The sequence below is a fragment of the Saccostrea echinata genome, unplaced genomic scaffold (genome assembly GCF_033153115.1).
Source record: "Saccostrea echinata isolate AGI-Se365-2 ecotype Australia unplaced genomic scaffold, CSIRO_AGI_Sech_v1 ptg000065l, whole genome shotgun sequence".
Lineage (NCBI taxonomy): Eukaryota > Metazoa > Mollusca > Bivalvia > Ostreida > Ostreidae > Saccostrea > Saccostrea echinata.
The window spans coordinates 866,944-887,943 of NW_026889814.1; the positions used below are offsets into that span (position 1 = coordinate 866,944).

Consider the following 21,000-nt stretch of genomic DNA (forward strand, 5'->3'; position numbering starts at 1 on the left):
AAATTTGAATGAAATCGAACGAGCCATCTCCGAGAAATCCTCTGCACAAATTTTGTAAGGAGAAAAAAGAATAATAATAATAATAATAATAATAATAAAGGTAAAAAAGAAACCTAAGAATAATAGAAGGGTCTTCCGCTGAAGACGGAAGACCCTAATAATAATAACTAGATGTGATCTCGTTGCGAGCAACGAGTGGGTCTTCCGTCCGATTTTTGATAAGATGAGATAAGAATTTGACTGAGATTTTCATTCAAATATAATGATATAAATAAATTGCTTAGTAATGTTTAACAAAATATTGATCATTAAAGAGTTATGAATTAAAGACTTTCGGCCCTTCTTGGTCCCTAATGTGAGAGGTCAGCCCCTTTTTCTTGATATCATTTTAAAGTTCTCATGATTTTGAACACTTTTTGTTCAACAACAATTCAGAAATTCTTTTCTTGTTTTCGGGATATATGCAAAAGAAATATTAAGGGCCGGCCCTTCAAGTCCTAAATGGGGACGTCTAGCAAAAATTGAAAGAGTGCATATTGTTCAGAATATTATTTTGAACGTCTTTTGTTCAATACTGTTTATCAAAATATTCTTCCTTTTGGAGATATATTGCCCTAAAGATTATGCAATCTGGCCCCTAAAGACCTCTTATTGAGTAACATATGATATCAACATCATGTTATTTAGACAAAAAGTGTGAAGATGAACTATTTCGCTTCAGTAATATATTACAAAATATTTATCATTAAAGAGTTATTGATTGTATACTTTCGGCCCCTCTCGGCCCCTAATTTAAGGGGTCAGACCCATTTCCTTGATATCACCTTTAAGCGCTCATAATTTTGAACACTTTTTGTTCAACAACTAGTCAGAAATTCTTTTTCGTTTCTGAAATATTTGCAAAAGAAGTATTTAGGGGCCGGCCCTTCAACTCCTTAATGGGGACGTCTAGCAAAAAATGAAACATTGCATATTGTTTAGAACATTATTTTGAATATCTTTTGTTCAATATTGCTTATCAAAATATTTCCCACTTTTGAGATATAAAGCGTCAAAAATTTAGCATTCGGGCACCTTATGGCCCCTAATTATGTAATATATGATGAGAATATCATAATATATAGTTGTAAATTGTTGAGATAAACATTTTTGCTTCAGTAACGCATTGCAAAATATTGATTGTTAAAGAGTTATTTTTCAAAGATTTTCGGCCCCTTTCAGCCCTTATTATGAGGGGCCAGCCCCTTTTTCTTCATATCACTTTAAAGCTCTCATGATTTTGAACACTTTTTGTTCAACAACTAGTCAGAAATTCTTTTTCGTTTCTGAGATATTTGCAAAAGAAATATTTAGGGGCCGGCCCTTCAACTCCCTAATGGGGACGTCTAGCAAAAAATGAAAGGTTGCATATTGTTTAGAACATTATTTTGAACATCTTTTGTTCAATATTGCTTATCAAAATATTTCCCACTTTTGAGATATAAAGCGTCAAAGATTTAGCATTCTGGCCCCTTATGGCCCCTAATTATGTAACATATGATGTGAATATTGTAATATATAGTTGTAAATTGTTGAAATAAACATTTTTGCTTCAGTAATGCATTACAAAATATTGATCGTTAAAGAGTTATTGATTTAATACTTTTGGCCCCTCTCGGCCCCTTATATGACAAGTCAGCCCCTTTTTCTTGATATCATGATAAAGATCTTGTCATTCTGCACAAATATTATTCAGTATGTTTTAACAAAATAATTATACTTTAAAAGATATGATACAAAATGTCTCAAAAATTCATTCATGATTCGTGTCCTAAATTTCGACTCCTACCGAGCTTCCATACTAGGCACTTCCGGAAAATATCTAAACTCAGGTGCATAATGGCAACATGTCCTCTATCATCACTGAAAATTTTAACTCTCTAGCTTAAGCCGTTTTTGAGTTCCATCACAGACAAGGAGGTCCTCTGAATTTTAATAAAAGGGCGATAACTTCCGACCGGAAGTGATTTTTCAAATTTTGAAATGCCGGTACAAACTTCAGATGATAAGACATAAACTCTGAAAATTTGAAGTAAATCGATCAATTCATCTCCGAGAAATCTTCTGCACAAAATCGGTAAGGAGAAAAAAAAGAAGAATAACTAGATGGTTCTCGTTGCGAGCAACGAGTGGGTCTTCCGTCTGATTTTGGATGAGATTAATCAAGATCTTGACTGAGATATTTGTCTATAAAAGTGAAAGGATGCATATTGTTTTAAACATTATTCTGATCATCTTTTGTTCAATATTGCTTATCAAAATATTTCCCCTTTTCGAGATATAAAGTGTCAAAGATTTAGCATTCTGGCCAATTACGGTCCCTTATTACGCAACATATGATCAAAACTTTACAATATATAACTGCAAAATATTAATATGAACATTTTTGCTTCAGTAATTTATAGCAAAATATTGATCATAAAAAAGTTATAGATAAAAGACTTTCGGCCCTTCTGAGCCCCTAATTTGAGGGTCGGCCCCTTTTTCTTGATATCAAATGAAAGGTCTTGTAATTTTGAAGACTTTTTGTTCAACAACTATTCAGAAATTTCCTTTCGATTAAGAGATATATAGAATAACAATATTTAGGGGCCAGCCCTCCAAGTCCTTAATGGGGATGTCTTGCAAAAATTAAAAGGGTGTATATTGTTTAGAACACTATTCTGAACATCTTTTGTTCAATATTGCTTATCAAAATATTTCTCCTTTTCGAGATACAAAGTGTCAAAGATTTAGCATTCTGGCCCCTTATGGCCCCTTGTTACGTAACATATGATCAAAATTTTATAATATATAGTTGCAGAATGTTAAGATGAACATTTTTGCTTCAGTAATTTATAACAAAATATTGATCATTAAAGAGTTATAGATAAAAGACTTTTGGCCCTTCTGAGCCCCTAATTTGAGGGGTCAGCCCCTTTTTCTTGATATCAAATGAAAGGTCTTGTGATTTCGAAGACTTTTTGTTCAACAACTATTCAGAAATTTCCTTTCGTTTAAGAGATATATAGAATAACAATATTTAGGGGCCAGCCCTCCAAGTCCTTAATGGGGATGTCTTGCAAAAATTAAAAGGGTGTATATTGTTTAGAACATTATTCTGAACATCTTTTGTTCAATATTGCTTATCAAAATATTTCTCCTTTTCGAGATATAAAGTGTCAAAGATTTAGCATTTTGGCCCCTTATGGCACCTTGTTACGTAACATATGATCAAAATTTTATAATATATAGTTGCAGAATGTTAAGATGAACATTTTTGCTTCAGTAATTTATAACAAAATATTGAACATTAATGAGTTATAGATAAAAGACTTTTGGCCCTTCTGAGCCCCTAATTTGAGGGGTCAGCCCCTTTTTCTTGATATCAAATGAAAGGTCTTGTGATTTTGAAGATTTTTTGTTCAACAACTATTCAGAAATTTCCTTTCATTTAAGAGATATATAGAATAACAATATTCAGGGGCCAGCCCTCCAAGTCCTTAATGGGGATGTCTTGCAAAAATTAAAAGGGTGTATATTGTTTAGAACACTATTCTGAACATCTTTTGTTCAATATTGCTTATCAAAATATTTCTCCTTTTCGAGATACAAAGTGTCAAAGACTTAGCATTCTGGCCCCTTATGGCCCCTTATTACGTAACATATGATCAAAATTTTATAATATATAGTTGCAGAATGTTAAGATGAACATTTTTGCTTCAGTAATTTATAACAAAATATTAATCATTAAAGAGTTATAGATAAAAGATTTTTGGCCCTTCTGAGCCCCTAATTTGAGGGGTCAGCCCCTTTTTCTTGATATCAAATGAAAGGTCTTTTGATTTTGAAGACTTTTTGTTCAATATATTTTAACAAAATACTTTTATTTAAAATGTTATTATAAGAAATGTCTTTAAAATTCACTCAAAAATTTCGTCCTAAATTTCGACCCCTACCGAGCCTCCATACTTCGCACTTCCGGAAAATTTGAAAACCAAGGTGCACATCTAGAACATGTCCTCTATCACCACTGAAACTTTCAACACTCTAGCATTTGTCGTTCTTGAGTTTTTGTGCAGACACAAGGTCTATCTAAAAATCGATCAAAGGGCGATAACTTCTGACCAGAAGTGATTTTTCAAAAACTGAAATGCCGTTATAAACTTCAGATAGCAACGCATTAACCCTGAAAATTTGAAGCAAATCGATCGAGCGATCTCCGAGAAATCTTCTGCACAAAATCGGTAAGGAAAAAAAAAAGAATAATAATAATAAAAAGAAAAGTGAAAAATCAACAATAGAATAATAGAAGGGTCTTCCGCAGAAGACGGAAGACCCTAATAATAAAAGTGAAAAAGAAACATAAGAATAATAGAAGGGTCTTCCGCTGAAGACGGAAGACCCTAATAAAGGTAAAAAAGAAACCTAAGAATAATAGAAGGGTCTTCCGCTGAAGACGGAAGACCCTAACTAGATGAGATCTCGTTGCGAGCAACGAGTGGGTCTTCCGTACGATTTTTGATAAGATGAGATAAGAATTTGACTGAGATTTTCGTTCGAATATAATGATATAAATAAATTGTTAAGACGAACAATATTGCTATAATAATGTTTAACAAAATATTGATCATTAAAGGGTTATAGATTAAAGACTTTCGGCTCTTCTTGGCCCCTAATGTGAGAGGTCAGCCCCTTTTATTTGATATCATCTTAAAGCTCTCATGATTATGAACACTTTTTGTTCAACAACTATTCAGAAATTATTTTTTTGTTTTCGGGATATATGCAAAAGAAATATTAAGGGCCGGCCCTTCAAGTCCTAAATGGGGACGTCTAGCAAAAATTGAAAGAGTGCATATTGTTCAGAATATGATTTTGAACGTCTATTGTTCAATACTGTCTATCAAAATATTCTTCCTTTTCGAGACATATTGCGCCAATGATTTTGCAATCTGGCCCCTTAAAGACCCCTTATTGCGTAATATATGATTTCAACATCATGTTATTTAGATAAAGTGTGTGAAGAAGAACTATTTCGCCTCAGTAATATATTACAAAATATTGATCATTAAAGAGTTATTGATTGTATAATTTCGGCCCCTCTCGGCCCCTTATTTAAGGGGTCAGACCCTTTTCCTTGATATCATCATAAAGCTCTCATGATTTTTTTTTACACTTTTTGTTCATCAACTAGTCAGAAATACTTTTTCGTTTCTGAGATGTTCGCGGCCCTTCAACTCCTTAATGGGGACGATTAGCAAAAAATGAAAGGTTGCGTCCTGTTTAGAACATTATTTTGGACATCTTTTGTTCAATATTGCTTATCAAAACATTTCCCACTTTTGAGATATAAAGCGTCAAAGATTAAGCATTCTGGCCCCTTATGGCCCCTAGTTATGTAATATATTATGTGAATATCATAATATATAGTCGTAAATTGTTGAGATAAACATTTTTGCTTCAGTAATGCATTACAGAATATTGATCTTTAAAGAGTTATTGTTCAAAGATTTTCGGCCCCTCTCAGCCCCTATTGTGAGGGTCCAGCCCCTTTTTCCTCATATCACTTTAAAGCTCTCATGATTTTGAACACTTTTTGTTCAACAACTAGTCAGAAATTCTTTTTCATTTCTGAGATATTTGTAAAAGAAGTATTTAAGGGCCGGCCCTTCAACTCCTTAATGGGGACATTTAGCAAAAAATGAAAGGTTACATCTTGTTGAGAACATTATTTTGGACATCTTTTGTTCAATATTGCTTTTCAAAACATTTCCACCTTTTGAGATATAAAGCGTCAAAGATTTAGCACTCTGGCCCCTTATGGCCCCTAAATATGTAACATATGATGTAAATATCATAATATATAGTTGTAAATTGTTGAGATAAACATTTTTGCTTCAGTAATGCATTTCAAAATATTGATCGTTAAAGAGTTATTGTTCAAAGACTTTCGGCCCCTCTCAGCCCCTATTGTGAGGGTCCAGCCCCTTTTTCTTCATATCACTTTAAAGCTCTCATGATTTTGAACACTTTTTGTTCAACAACTACTCAGAAATTCTTTTTCATTTCTGAGATATTTGTAAAAGAAGTATTTAGGGGCCGGCCCTTCAACTCCTTAATGGGGACATTTAGCAAAAAATGAAAGGTTACATCTTGTTGAGAACATTATTTTGGACATCTTTTGTTCAATATTGCTTATCAAAATATTTCCCACTTTTGAGATATAAAGCGTCAAAGATTTAGCACTCTGGCCCCTTATGGCCCCTAAATATGTAACATATGATGTAAATATCATAATATATAGTTGTAAATTGTTGAGATAAACATTTTTGCTTCAGTAATGCATTTCAAAATATTGATCGTTAAAGAGTTATTGTTCAAAGACTTTCGGCCCCTCTCAGCCCCTATTGTGAGGGTCCAGCCCCTTTTTCTTTATACCACTTTCAAGCTCTCATGATTTTGAACACTTTTTGTTCAATAACTACTCAGAAATTCTTTTTCATTTCTGAGATATTTGCAAAAGAAATATTTAGGGGCCGGCCCTTCAACTCCTTAATGGGGACGCTTAGTAAATATTGAAAGGTTAAATATTGTTTAGCATATTATTTTGAACATCTTTTGTTCAATATTGCTTATCAAAATATTTCCCACTTTCGAGATATAAAGCGTCAAAGATTTAGCATTCTGGCCCCTTATGGCCCCTAATTATGTAACATATGAGATTTTTATCATAATATATAGTTGTAGATTGTTCAGATAAACATTTTTGCTTCAGTAATGTATATCAAAATATTGATCGTTTAAGAGTTATGGATTTAGGACTTTTGGCCCCTCTTGGCCCCTAATGTGATGAGTCAGCCCTTTTTTCTTGATATCATAAAAAAGATCTTATTATTCTACACAATTTCTGTTCAATATGTTTTAAGAAAATATTTATTGTTTTGAAGATATGATAAAAAATGTCTCGAAAATTCACTCCTGATTCATGTCCTAAATTTTGACCCCTACCGAGCTTCCATACTAGGCACTTCCGGAAAATTTGAAAACTGAGGTGCACAACTAGAACATGTCCTCTATTATCACTGAAAATTTCAGCACTCTAGCTTTTGTCATTTTTGAGTTTTTGTGTAGACAAAATGGTCACTAAAAATTCGATTAAAGGGCGATAACTTCCGACCGGAAGTAAATTTCCAAAAATTAAAGAAAATGTATTAGGTTTACATCATGATACATCATCTCTGAAAATTTCAAGTGAATCCATCCAACCATCTCTGAGAAATCGTCTGCACAAAATTTGGACAGAAAAAAATAATAATAATAATAGTGAAAAAGAAACAATAGAATAATAGAAGGGTCTTCCGTTGGAGACGGAAGACCCTAATAAAAGTGAAAAAGAAACCGAAGAATAATAGAAGGGTCTTCCGCTGAAGACGGAAGACCCTAATAAAGGTAAAAAAGAAACCTAAGAATAATAGAAGGGTCTTCCGCTGAAGACGGAAGACCCTAAAAATAAAAATAAATAAAAAAACAAGCACAATAATGGATATTTTATCCGTTTAAAGCAAACTTTCGAAACAATGAAAAGTCTGTTGTCACGTTGTATTGTGTCATGTATATATTTTCGTGGTCTGGAATTCGGAGGATTTTTTTTATCATAGAAGTAGTAAGCGAATATATTTAGAATACATAGTAACATTTTGAGATAAAAGCTTGAAAGTACAAAGATATAACATCAAAATTAGATTATAACGTGTCCAACCGTGCAAAGCTTTGCGCTCAATTAACATACATTTCTTAATGGATGGAACTGTAGCTTTCTGATCCTCCATCCGAATGCTTTTTCGGACCAATGAGCTACATATACATCTTTGTAGCTATACGTTATGTCAAAATTAATCTTTTGTTGAAAGACCATGATTCCATATTTCTTTGATTTTCAAATCCGGTTTCTTTCAAGCATTACTTCATCATTTTTATTTTTATTATTTTTTTTTTACATTTGAAATAAGAACAATTGACTTTTTTCTCCCCCAACCCTAAATGGTTTGGAAGCCTGCTTAATTTTTAGTATAATTACAGATAGGGTCATATTGAACTTTAGAAAAAGATTTCAGAAGTATACATGGTAAAATAGGCATCTAAATTATAATATTTTTAATTCGTTTAAAGAAATGCGTGACAAAGTAAACCAAAACACTGCGGCTTAAAAAAAACTCACCGTTAATTCCAGAAACAAACACATCTACTAATATAAGACTAAGAACAATGTAGGTGGCCATATTTTTGATGTTCCAGTATTCGTGATTATGAAGAAGATAAGGGCTCTGACCTATCTATATGATATTAACTTTTATCTGGACAATAGGAACAACGTCCTCGAACATACCAAAGGATTCTAAGTGGTAAATTTTATTCATCATGTGCTAATTCCAAATTTTTAAAAATGATAATTAAGAGGCACAATACTTTTGAAATATTGTTTTATTAATGAGTAGACCGAAATTATGCATTTTGTTTGATGTTAAAATCATATTTTGTTGAGTTTTGTTACATTAAATAATCACAAAGCATTGTGTATTTTCTTTCTTTCTATTATGACGTCACAAGCAAAAGTTTTTGTCTCCCGCTTTCACTGGAGATGGGGGATATTAATTTGGGTCTGTCTGTCCGTCCGTCCGTCTATATTTCTGTCTGTCTTTTGTTTCCGCGCGATATCTCGAGAAACTTTTGAGCTTTCGCAATGAAATTTTGCATAGCAACTCCCTGTAGCTAAAAGAAGAACCCTATTAGTTTTGAGGTCAAAGGTCAAGGTAATAAATTCATAAACTCTGTCTATTTTAACAGTTTCGTTTCGGTGCGATATCTCGAGAGTCCTTCGAGCTTTTGCAATGAAATTTTAAATAACAACTCCCTGTGCCCTAAGAAAGACCCCTATAGATGTTGAGGCCAAAAGAACAAAGTTCATGGTTGTTAATTCATACATTCTGTCTGTATGAAACACAAACTTTTGAGCTTTCGCAATGAAATTTTATACAATAAGTCACTATTGCCTCTCTCGCCCCTCTTAAAGTGTTCCGCCCCTTTTTTTTTTATTATTTATTGTATTAAAAGTCGCTTGGGACTATTTTTAGCATAGGTTCATGTGGAGAGTTATTACATACAGGGTGTTTCACCACAAACATGTCCCGGCGGTTTCAATATAAAGTTAGACAGTATTAATGTCAGAAAATTTTTGCAAAAACGAAAACCACATTATCAAACAATTTTATCAATATGAAAGTTGAAATGATACCAAATCAATTATTTTTTAGACAGGCATTTTTAAAGTTTGAACTTCAGCAGCAGTTTTCATTTTAACGTCACTTTTATGTGTTCGAAAAAGCTGCAAATTTTTAAGTCAGCATCCTCATTTTGTCTCTGAAGTCCTGTATGGCATATATTTTAACATCATTTGAAAAGTCTGTTTCCTAGAAAGATGGTTTTCATATGAGTACTTCTCTTTTCAAAATCTTATGCATTAGACTTAGTGATTTTGGAGATTTTCTGTCTGTGCTGATTAGTTCAAAACATCCATAGATCCATTTTTGGGGGGAAAAGCCTGACAACCTGATTTTGAAGATGTAATCAAAACTTCAGTAGGAAAAATATAATGAAGTTTTTTTATATTGTTTATATCATAATTATATTGCCAGAAAATGTGCTATGAAATACAGTTATAGTTTTGTAAATATTTTATTTTTGTGCGAAAATATCGACATCAAAAGTTGGGACATGTTTGTTGAAACACCCTGTATAATACAGGTTGTCCTGTTACTTCTAATAAAACTGTTTAGTAAAGGCTAAATTTTAACAGTATCGAACGTGAATATAAACATTATATGTGACCTAATGTTTGCATTTAATTTGCTGTAGAATCAAGTGCCTCTGTAGTCTAGGGGTATGATTCTTGCTTAACAAGTGAGAGGTCCCGGGTTCAAATCTAGGATGATCCTTTTTCTTTTCTTTTTTTAATTTACTAAATGATAGTATTCAACATATGAAATGAAAAAAGTTATGACGTCTGGCGTGTACAAACTCATAAAATCAATATTACAGTGTGATAGATATTCTATATAAAAAGAATCTTCTATACACATATTAAAGAATAAGCAATCACATCTTTATACCCATATTGGAATTTTTTTATTTGCTTCAATATACATGTATACATTTAATAATTCTACAAATCCAGGGGTCGGGAGGAAGTCCGACCCCCCCCCCCCCTAGAACTGCGCATGCTCTTCTTTTTCCCTATGCGGCGGACACAAATTCTCTGAATTAGCTTGTCATTCTTGTAGATGCTCGTTTAGCTGCCTAAAATACCAATTTATCATCCAATCAAAATGCATTTTCAAAACAGTTGCATTAGAATTCAGATTTAACATAAGCGTTATGCCTCCTACGTGAAAATGTAGCATCATTGAGTAGTAAAGAATATCACAATACATAAATGCAGTTTAGTAGATTATGACATTGATGAGAATGACATAAGCTATAGGAACTGGAAAATTACAACAATGGCTAGTTTGCAAACAATAAAAAACAAAATCCTCAATGCCATCATTTAAGCATTGATTCATTATTTTTTAAAAGATGTAATCCCAGAACTGCAACGATGTGTGCAAACAAATTGAGTAACGCGCATTAGCGCATTATAAAAAATTTGTTTGTCCTCACCGTTGCAGCATTTATGAGACTACATCTTTCCAAAAATAATGATTCAATGCTTATTTTTACATTTTAAAGTCCTTGCTTTGACTACATATGTTATTTATATTCCCAAATCCCTGAATTGTCCTTCGGGAAAGTAACAATTAATGGAAGAGCTGCCATTGCATTGGAAGAGCTTCTGTGAGCGTGGATTAAGATTTTCGTATATGACGTTTACTTGCACGGCATTCAATGTTTGTGTCGTCAAAATAAAATACTTACTTCTACCGATTGTCTCCACTTCCGTGTTATGGTGGTTTGAATGTCGTCGCTTTCCACACGCTTTATAAGCAAAATAAATGTGGAAAGTAAATATAGGTTTTTACATCCCCAGATATGAAAGTTTGGTGGTCGGTGATTTTTTTTTCTTTTTCACAGTCTGAAAAAAAAGATGACGTAACAAAAAAAAATTATTGACGTGATTACCCGAAGGTGTATATCATAGCGGCATAAATTATATGTAGTAATGTTTTTTTTTTTTTAAATTCATAAGCCTTGTGAAAGAAAATTATAGAAAGCTCGTGTGTTCAAAAACATCATGTCTGTACAAATGTAGACCACACTTTGTAAATAAGGTATTATTTCTATCGAGATGTTACATGTATACACATTTTACGTAAGGGTTGTTCAAATGACTAATAAAATGAAATGAGCTGACCAATGATAGCTTTATTCAAATCTATGTTCATAAATGTTACTTTAATACCCATTTATTTAACACACATATATACATATATTATTTTTTGTTTTATTTTTCAAAACTTAATGACGGTAAATGTTCAATTCGTTGAAAACATCTACAATTTATTACGTCATCGTGAAGTAGGTCGACCATTTATGAATCGTGGTCATGTTGCACACTGCACCTACATTGATAAAGTTATATAGATACTCATTGCTCACGAAGTGTTATATGAAAAAAAAAATTGTGCATGCAGGTTCATATTCTGAAGTCATTATATCTATTAGCTCATTAAAAACAAAGTTTCTACTTGAAGGCTCATATTTTTGTAAGTCAACAGGCTTTCCAACATTGAATCATGCATATTTGACAAAATAAACACATTTCACCTGATATCTATCTGTATAAATGTAGACCAGTCTTATGTAAGCCAATGATAACACTTTGTGTCTTTTTCAAAAGGTTATTAAACCACCGTGATCGTATAGATTTTATAGATTCTGCAATCTCATCAGAATAGACCAATACACTGGTTATACAAAAGTTTTTAAGAACCGTCCCAAATATTTAAGTAGAGCGTAGAACTAAAACTCCAAAAGTAATAATTAAGGTGATGTACAAAAAAGTTAGAATCCAGAAAGTATTTCAAAAGAGTCAAAGAAGAAGAGAGAGACGTAACCGGCAAAAACAGTGTATATTGCGCTCAGAGGGTATTCATGGTCCCGGATATCAAAATACTTTTCATCGGCTGTCTTACCATTGCCATGCCACCTACGCTTTGTCCGTAGGTTTGTCCGTTGACTTATGAACCCCAACATGGCACCACCCTCAAATACAGGTATACCTTCATTAATAATATTTATGGACTCAGTCTCCATCTCTGCACCACAGGAGTTCTATCCCTAGGTTTTTTTACTTATCTGCTTCAAAGTTCCCAATTTTATTACTCTTAATCAAGAATCTTAATAGTAACTTACATTTCCGTTCAAATTTTATTACATGTACTTAGTATCAATAGGCTTGTTTGGTCTATTCTGATCAATTCCATTACAAAATGGTCTACAAAATTATAGTTCATTGTACCAACAACAAATCCAATTTGTTTTAACAAGATAATTATAGTTCATGAACATAAAGTCCCTTTTCCATTTATAAAGTCACTGTATGTGGTACCCTAATAATGTACATCCTTGTTTAATAAACTTTTATTTTATTTTACTGTCACTTCTAAGTTCACTATTAATAACTAAAATGATTATAACATGAACATAGTCAAAGTTTAAAATGTTCAAATAAAATGTCCGTTCTAAACCCTATAGGTTTACACTTAATCCGCTCAAATATATCCTATCATCTGCACTGCATACATTGCGTTCGCAGGCCATGCAGACATTTGTACATATAGAGATGAACTTTAATATCTCGAACACTGATATCTTGAATACCATGGATATGTGAGTTGGAAGTCTCAACCACCTTTACTCTAATGTATTTCTTGGTCCCATCGACTTCGAGATAACGAGTTTTGATAGTAGAAAGTGTACATCGATGATTTTTCTGAGGATTTCATCGAATGCTGAATATACAATATACAACATATGTTAAACATAAGACACTTGTAACGTCGTCAGTTGACAGTCCTGAAACGTTGCTATTTAGAAATATCAATCTTTACTGAAAAGAAGAGATTAAAAAAAAAGGTTAGTCTCATACCTGTAACGGTGTGTTCAAACAAATTGAGTAACGCGCGTTAGCGATATTTGATTGCACGTTTACATACACCGTTGCAGTTATGAGACTATATCTTTCAAAAAATAATGATTTGATGCTTATATTTATATTTTTAAGTTCTTGTCTAGCCTCCAAATGTGATTTAGATTTCAAAATTCCTCAGTATATTATCCTTCTGTTAAGTTAATGGAAAAGCCTTTGCAAGCTTCTGTTTAATGTGAGCGTAAATTTTGATTTCGCTTATGAGGTTACTCTTGCACGGCGTTCAACGTTTGTGATAAATAAAACGCATATTTACCTCCCGTCAGTGTTATGGTGTTTTGATTGCCTAGCTTTCAACACTCGTTATAAGCAAAATAAATGTGGAATGTAAGTATTGAGTAGAAAAAAGTACTGCACAAGTGTGAGCAAAATATTCAACGGTTGTCTTTAATTTCCTAAGCTTTTATATGTGTTCTATGATAAAGCCTTTTAAAAAAACAGGAACTCAACAAAAAAATGTTGTTTTGGTTGAGTTTCACGTTCTTGCGGTTCTGAAACTACATCTTCAGAAAAAAAAAAGCAATAAGTGAAGTCGGCACAGTCGACACAAAAATATTATTCTAACGAATAACTGAAAGATTATCTATTAAATGTCTTTCGTTTTTAGTGTTATTCCTTTAAAAAACCACCATGTTTTCTTTAATTGGTAATGCGTAATCGAAGATTCAAGGCATACATGCTGTCTGTATGTCTCTTTATCATTTTATCAAAAACTTTTACCTTACTGATACCGTGACCTTTGATTAGTTAGAACTCGAGTTTCATATTTCATTCGTGTATTTTTGTGACAAGACCTTTCTTTTGGGTACCAATATATTTGACCTTGACCTTAGAGTTTGGACCGCTTTTGCAAAATTTTACCAAACTTTAACCTTGGTCATAACTTTTGAACAGTTGGTGAGAAGGCTTTCATACCTTTTGACAGTACATTCCCTAAGGTAGCAACAATTTTGAACTTTGAACACTGACCTTGGAGTTTAACCTACTTTTGAAAAAAAACTTTTACCTTAGCCATAACTTTTGAACAGTTGGTGCACTGGCTTTCATATTTAACATGCGTTTTCTTTGTGACCAGAATTTTCTTTGGGTACAAACAAATTTTGACCATTTTACCTTAACATTGGAGTTTGAGCGTCTTTTATAAAAAGCTTACCTTGGCGATATCCTTTTAACGGTTGGTGCTATGGTTGTCATCTTTTTACAGGTGTATTCCTTGTCACAAGGCCTTTTTTAATATTCTTACCTCATATTGATAATAAGTTTTGGAAAACGCCAACTTTGACCATAATTTCTGAATGTTTGCTGGAAAGGCTTTCATGTTTTCAGGTGTATTCCTTAAAATAAGACCTTTCTTCGGGTACCATTTCTTTTTATTTCTTTAACGTTTAGTTTGACTTGATTTGAGAAATTTTAATCTTTCTCATTAGCTGCAAGACAGGGGCATCTGTGTTTCACAAACCAATTTTCTCTGTGTTTTTGTATTGAGTTTCAGTATACATGTAAATGTGGGGAAAATATAAAATTAAGGTTGGTTTGATAGAAACAGTTTGTGATAAATATTTCAAGTTTTTCAACATAATTGAAGCATATACAAACAGATTTAAAAATTTCAACAATATATTTTTTTTTCAGTATCCTGTGTTCTGTGTCTGTAAAGTTCATCCAACATGTATGTCTAGATATTTTTTAAATATGATGTTTAATTAAAAAGTATTGCAACAACTTTCATGATATATACTATATCATTTTTGTTTTACTATCAAGAAAATACATGTATATAGTACAAACGTAGAAGTGAAAGCAAGAAAATAGAGTTATCGTGCTTTGCATCTTGTGTTTACAGACTTGTGGTTACTAAGTATTTCCTGTAAAATGTATGCAGAGAGACACTTGATAACTCATCTATTACATAATTTTCTCTTTTCTTAGAAATGCCTTGTTAAAAATTTTCGAAAACTGATAAAATCGTTCCCTACTTTATTTTTTTAAACATATATTACTATGCATTTAAGTTATTTGGAGATGTAAACATGAAGCATTTTACGAAAATTTGTATTTATTTTTTGTTAAGTTTTCATAAATTCATAAGCTGTTCACATCATATTGAAAGGTAGACACCACAAATCATCGTCTTACACTGTTCTTCATTTTTCATAAATTATTTTTTTCATACGAACTGGAGGAAGGAAAGACAAAGCCGACAACTGGAACATATTCTGCCAAAAGTTATGACTTGGGTTAGAAACAGCACTATTTAAATATAGCAAACCGTCAAAGAAAATACTTGGAGTTATAAAGATAAATGTTTCATTACATACACTATTAAAACGTAACCATCTGTCAAAGTTAATGAATATGGTGAAGATAACGCTCAGTACTTAATTGATCTAAGAAAATCGAACAATAAAAATCTGTGAACAGGGCATAAAACACGGACACCCGGAAATTCCAGGGTTGGGATCAGATACATATGAAGAGAAAGCATCCCCTGTCGATGGGTCACATCCTTTAATTTGCGAGTTCTATATATCGATAAGGCCTGCGGAATATTCCTCAGTCCAATTTAGATATAAACACAAAGACCTACCAATATTTTTGTGAAATATGTCAGTCGAAATAAGATATATATGCATCAATTTAATGTGAACAGCTTATGGTTATATTTGCTAGCAAGGTCATTATAGCGACCATAAAATTACATGTACGAAATGCCGACTTTAAACAAGGTTGTTGAAATCCCTTCAAGGAAGCTCTAAACACTAACGAAAAATGCTTTTTGGACTGAGAGAAAAATATATCATATAAAGGAGCAACATATTCAGTGTATCTAGTTCATTTTCAACATAGGGTATCTGCCTTATTTCTGCAGAAAAAATGTTCAAAGACAATGAACTATTTGTGAACAGAAATCATTGTTGTTTACTTGCACCGGAAAAATCAATGGAAATTATGTATTCAATTACTTAATCTTGGTCTAACACAACATTAAGAATACTTTAATTCATACGAAAGTGTGTCATTAACTGTAGATTCCCATTTATTCTATTTTTCTTCTAAGGGCAGATCACTCTAACTCAATAAAACTACCCTATAAATAGAACTCTTTAGTGTGCAGTGTTTAGAGCTTCCTTAAGATCAACATATCTGCAGCGGCCTGTCTCCGTTTAAGAATTAATCGTACTTAGCGCTTGCTCTTATGTATCGAATAAGTTAGCAGATGTAAACACCATATGCAGGTGGTAACGGGATATTGTTACATAAATAAGAAAAAGTTGACGTTGGAAAGGTTGGCCATCTGTTTGTCATACAATTTAGTTGTTAATTGGTCCTTATCGTCTTTACTCGCTAAAACATCGAAATATGAAACAGATGTGGCATACTCAGTGGTGTCTTTCATTTATACGAATGGAAGTTACTACTGTTAATTGACAAAACGTCGTATATATATCTGAATGTCGACTTGAAGGCCACAGCAAGTTTTCTTTTTCCTCTCTTGCAGAAGTTTTTGAAAAAAATTCACCTTCATAGGATTATAAGAACAGGTCGGCTACAAAAGGAGTACTATGAGTGACCATCCGAATTCAAACAGTTTGTTTGAAGACCTAGTCTCCAGTGACTATATACTATTAGATGTTGTCAATGAGGAACTTCAGCACATTCTTTTGATATCAACTTTAGCGTAGAATCAGAGTAACAAAATAATTTTGTTGATAACAAAATATGAAAATTTTCGAGTTCCATTTTTATTGAATAAACAGTGGTCTATGATATTTAAAAGCCTAGTTTATAATTGATCGTGATAAATGGCTGTATAAAGTGTAAAAATACCATACGTTTTAATGCTGTTGCCTTTTTTTTTTAAATTTAAATGTAATTTTAAACTTTCTAAAAGTTTTCCGATTTTCTTTTTTAAGAAACCGCACTAGATTTACATGTGCAACACATCTCGAATATGCTATAGCACAGTAAGTCTCAAATTTCTCATCTATCGCACATTATATTTTTGTGAGCAGTAAGGATAGTGGCTTGTAGAGCATTTGCTGGATCCGTCAAATATCTTTGTTTCGCAGCACAGTAAGGGCTGCAGTAAGGAGGCGGGGCCGAATTTTTACGGGAAATGCTTACTATGACATCACAAAAAATATAAGTTGTTCATATTACCACAAAATGAAATGATTTGCTATTTTAAACTATTGAATAGCTTTAAACTACATCAATACTAACTAGTGCATGCATTATTGTCGTTGGTTAAATCCCACACAGCAATATATAAACATTTCACTGATCGCAATGCACTTGTCAATCTGACGTCATATCGTAAAATTTGACGCAGTTTGTATGCAGTGAGAGGCGGATCAAGTTATATTTTATACAATAAAAAATGTACTTTGTAATTAAATAAAATATAAATTGTCGATATATAAGAGGCCATTAACTTGGATGCGATGTCTATTTTATTTTTTTATTCATATACTCCCCGTACATTCCCTAGACAAGCGCTACTGTCGTATACTTGTATGCAGATTCATTGAAGGGTAATAGAACGGTCGTAATAAATCGATATATTGCAAGGGCATACCCTCAATGAATTATGACAAGCTTTTACACATAAACTCAAGAAGTATGAAGATATTTGAAAAGTGCTGCGAACCTGTTGAAATCTTGCAAATGAATTAATTATATCTATATTTAATGTACTTGACCAGCAAAATATTCAACATACGGCCTAACAAATGCAATTTTAGCAATTAGATAGTAGAATCTATATAGGCTCGCAGCACTTTTCACAAACTACAAAGAGTGTTGAAAATAATTATATGTTAAACTTAGATTTTTAACTTGGTTATGCCCTTGCAATATTAGAATTCAAAGATGACCTCAATACTTCAGGTATATTTGCTAAAATCACGTGACTGCCACATCACGTGACAAGTCTAAGTAAAAAATCTAAACGTCCTCAAGATGTAGTTTTCAACCACATTGCATTTGTCTGATAATAGTAAAGTCCTAAAAAGAAACGCCCATCCTTGTAAAGAATGTATTTTCTATCTAAAAAAATTCGCCGATATTTCCATTTGGCACCTTAACTGTGCTGCGTTGTAAGGATTTTATGACGTTTACTAAATAAATCCAGTATAGGTAGGGTAGACCGAAGGTATAAAGAGCAATTCTTTATCTACACCATTACAGCAATAATTCTAAGTAACATACACCTTTAAAGCAATATAAGCTGTCAGCGGCGGCAATTTTTTAACCCAATTTTATGAGGCTAATTAACAATAATGTGTTAGAAATAGATAATCTGCAAGTATCAGTAAACTACAGCTGTTGCGTATACACAAATACATTAATTAAATCGATCGTTTGTTTGAACTGACCGTCTCTCCAGCCACCGGTAATTAATATTCGGGACGGGATACGGAGATAACCGAGTATTAAGCAGCGCGTGCAAGATGCTGAATCCATTATCAAATCGAAGATGGAAGAATCAGAGGTACGTGATAAATTTACTCTTTAACATTTTTAAAGTGTTGTTTCTTTCACAGTATTGCATAAAAACTTAAATAAGCCTCACCGAAAGCATAACAGGCTAAACAGAAAATAGAGTGACGTTTGCATAAATGAAGAGGCCCCCAACGGGATTTCTATCTCCAGATCAGTAGAATGTGTAAGATGCTGCAAGTGCAAGTCGCGTTTTACGCTCCTATTTGCCTAGTTATTGCACTCTCAAGTAATTTGAACTTCTTTTTTAGTGTCTGCATAGAAAAAAAAGTAATAAAAATTTTAACCATTAGGCCTATAAAAAATTGTGCATAGATCAAGTTTATGTAAGTTTGCTGAGAATATTATTTCTCTGTCAACACGTGTATGTAGTATAATCATGGCAATAAGTGAGTCATAACTGCATTTTCAGTCTATATATTTCATGGAAAAACCTTTTTTTTTAATAAAAAAAATGTTATGAGGTCCAATTTCCATTATTTTTTTTCTGAATAATACAGAATAGTTCAAATTTTCTTGTCTCAAAATGCAAAACAAAATGATACACTAATCACTGAGAGTGAGAATAATTCATGAATTTTTCAAGACAAAAATTTCTTACCTCAAATTATGATTTCTTGTAAATTAGAGTCTTGGAATTTTACTTTCACATTTGACATGTTATATCAATGCAATTCTTACACTACAGATAAAATTATTTTGAAATTATGTGAAGAATCTGCAAACAAATTCTACATTTATGTGTTTTAGTTATAAAAATAAGCAACAAAAGACACTGCAATAATATTTTTAAAAAATGGATTTTCAATGAAATATATAGTGGAAAAAAAATATGGCTCACATATGGTCAGGTACTGTGGGTTTTACTTGAATGTAAAAAATAAAAATAATTTTTGAAATCATATTTGATTATATTCGTACTAATTTTATAGTTATCAAATGGATCAAGATCAAGGAGTGTTTCACCAAATTCACCAAGTTCATCAGATGAAGAGATATCCAATGTCAGACGAAGAGGGCGTGGTAGAGGCAGACAGCCTAGAGCTACTGGGGTAGGAGCAAATTATTTAAACTCTTTACCCCCTCTCCCAAAAAAATGTGACAGTTTAAAGCTACTGAGGTAGTAGTGCAGTTCTACTCCTCCCCTACCCCCCCCCCCAAATAAAACATAAAAAACAAATGAAGTGTTGTTTATGATTTTAGGTCTTGAGAGGTCGAGGACGTGGAAGGTGCAGAGGACGACAGCGCGTGCAGCCAGCTGGCTTGAATAGACTGGAAATGGCAGTTCAGGCTCGACGGGACAGACAATCTCAGCTTGAAGTATATACACATATATATTAATATTTATATATTATAAAATGTCTATATCAATGTCTATATCAATTGAAATATATAAAGTTCTTATTTCAGCCAGCTTATAAATATCAATAAAATTCTTTTAAAACAAGCACTTCAATTTCAGGAATGTATTTCCAATATGGACTTGGCTGCACTACAGGAAACTCTCAAGTTAGTCTGCAAGAAACAGCCTTCATTATTGATGGATGTCCTGAAGACTGCAAATGATAATGGGGATCCAACACCAGGGAATAGCCCTGCGGTTCCAGACTGGTGCTCTTGCAATAACTGTAGGGAGATGCCTACCGAGAGGGAAAAACTGTGCTGTGGAAAAATACCCCAGAACTGTCACACAAAATTAGCTGTAAGTTTTCATTTTTTCAAATTCTGATCAAAATATTATTATACACCAACTAGATATGAAAAAAGGTGAAGATAAACAGTCAGTGTAATGTCTATTATGTATAGGATTTCTATACCATAGTGCTAGATGAATTGGTTCTCGAAGTTGCCATGAGATTTAGGAATGATGCTTTGGCAGAACCTAGAGATGACAACTACAACAGAGCTCATCGACATACAGCTTACAGACAATATGTTATGTGGATGCATGGCCGTCTTGGAGCTGGAAACCGAAAGGTCATTCCCAGCTGCTGCATATGGAAAATTCGAGACCAATATCCTGAACCTTCTGGTCAATATGTGGGATACATAGAAGGAGTCTTAGATTGATAAAGACAACATTTGATTTTCACATATTGCTGTTTTTATATAATAATAAGGTTAATTAAACATTGAATAAATCTTTGAAATACTATGTATCATTTTTCATTCATCAATGTGAAAAGAAAAGAACAAAAAAAGCAAAACATGCAATGTCATATTTAAAAGACTGTATCAAACACCTATTGATGAGTTACTTGGGTGTCAGAGTT

The 21,000-nt window shown here is 32.8% G+C and overlaps 1 protein-coding gene across 1 annotated transcript; it reads left to right on the forward strand.

Moving 5' to 3' along the window:
* Nucleotides 1-19,712: 19,712 nt before the first annotated feature.
* Nucleotides 19,713-20,841, forward strand: LOC133176021 (P2X purinoceptor 7-like). The gene is made up of 4 exons (XM_061311197.1): nt 19,713-19,779; nt 19,931-20,047; nt 20,190-20,429; nt 20,534-20,841. The coding sequence occupies exons 2-4, from the start codon at nt 20,006-20,008 to the stop codon at nt 20,795-20,797; spliced, it is 546 nt and encodes a 181-aa protein (XP_061167181.1). The 5' UTR covers nt 19,713-19,779; nt 19,931-20,005; the 3' UTR covers nt 20,798-20,841.
* The last annotated feature ends 159 nt before the right edge of the window (nt 20,842-21,000 follow it).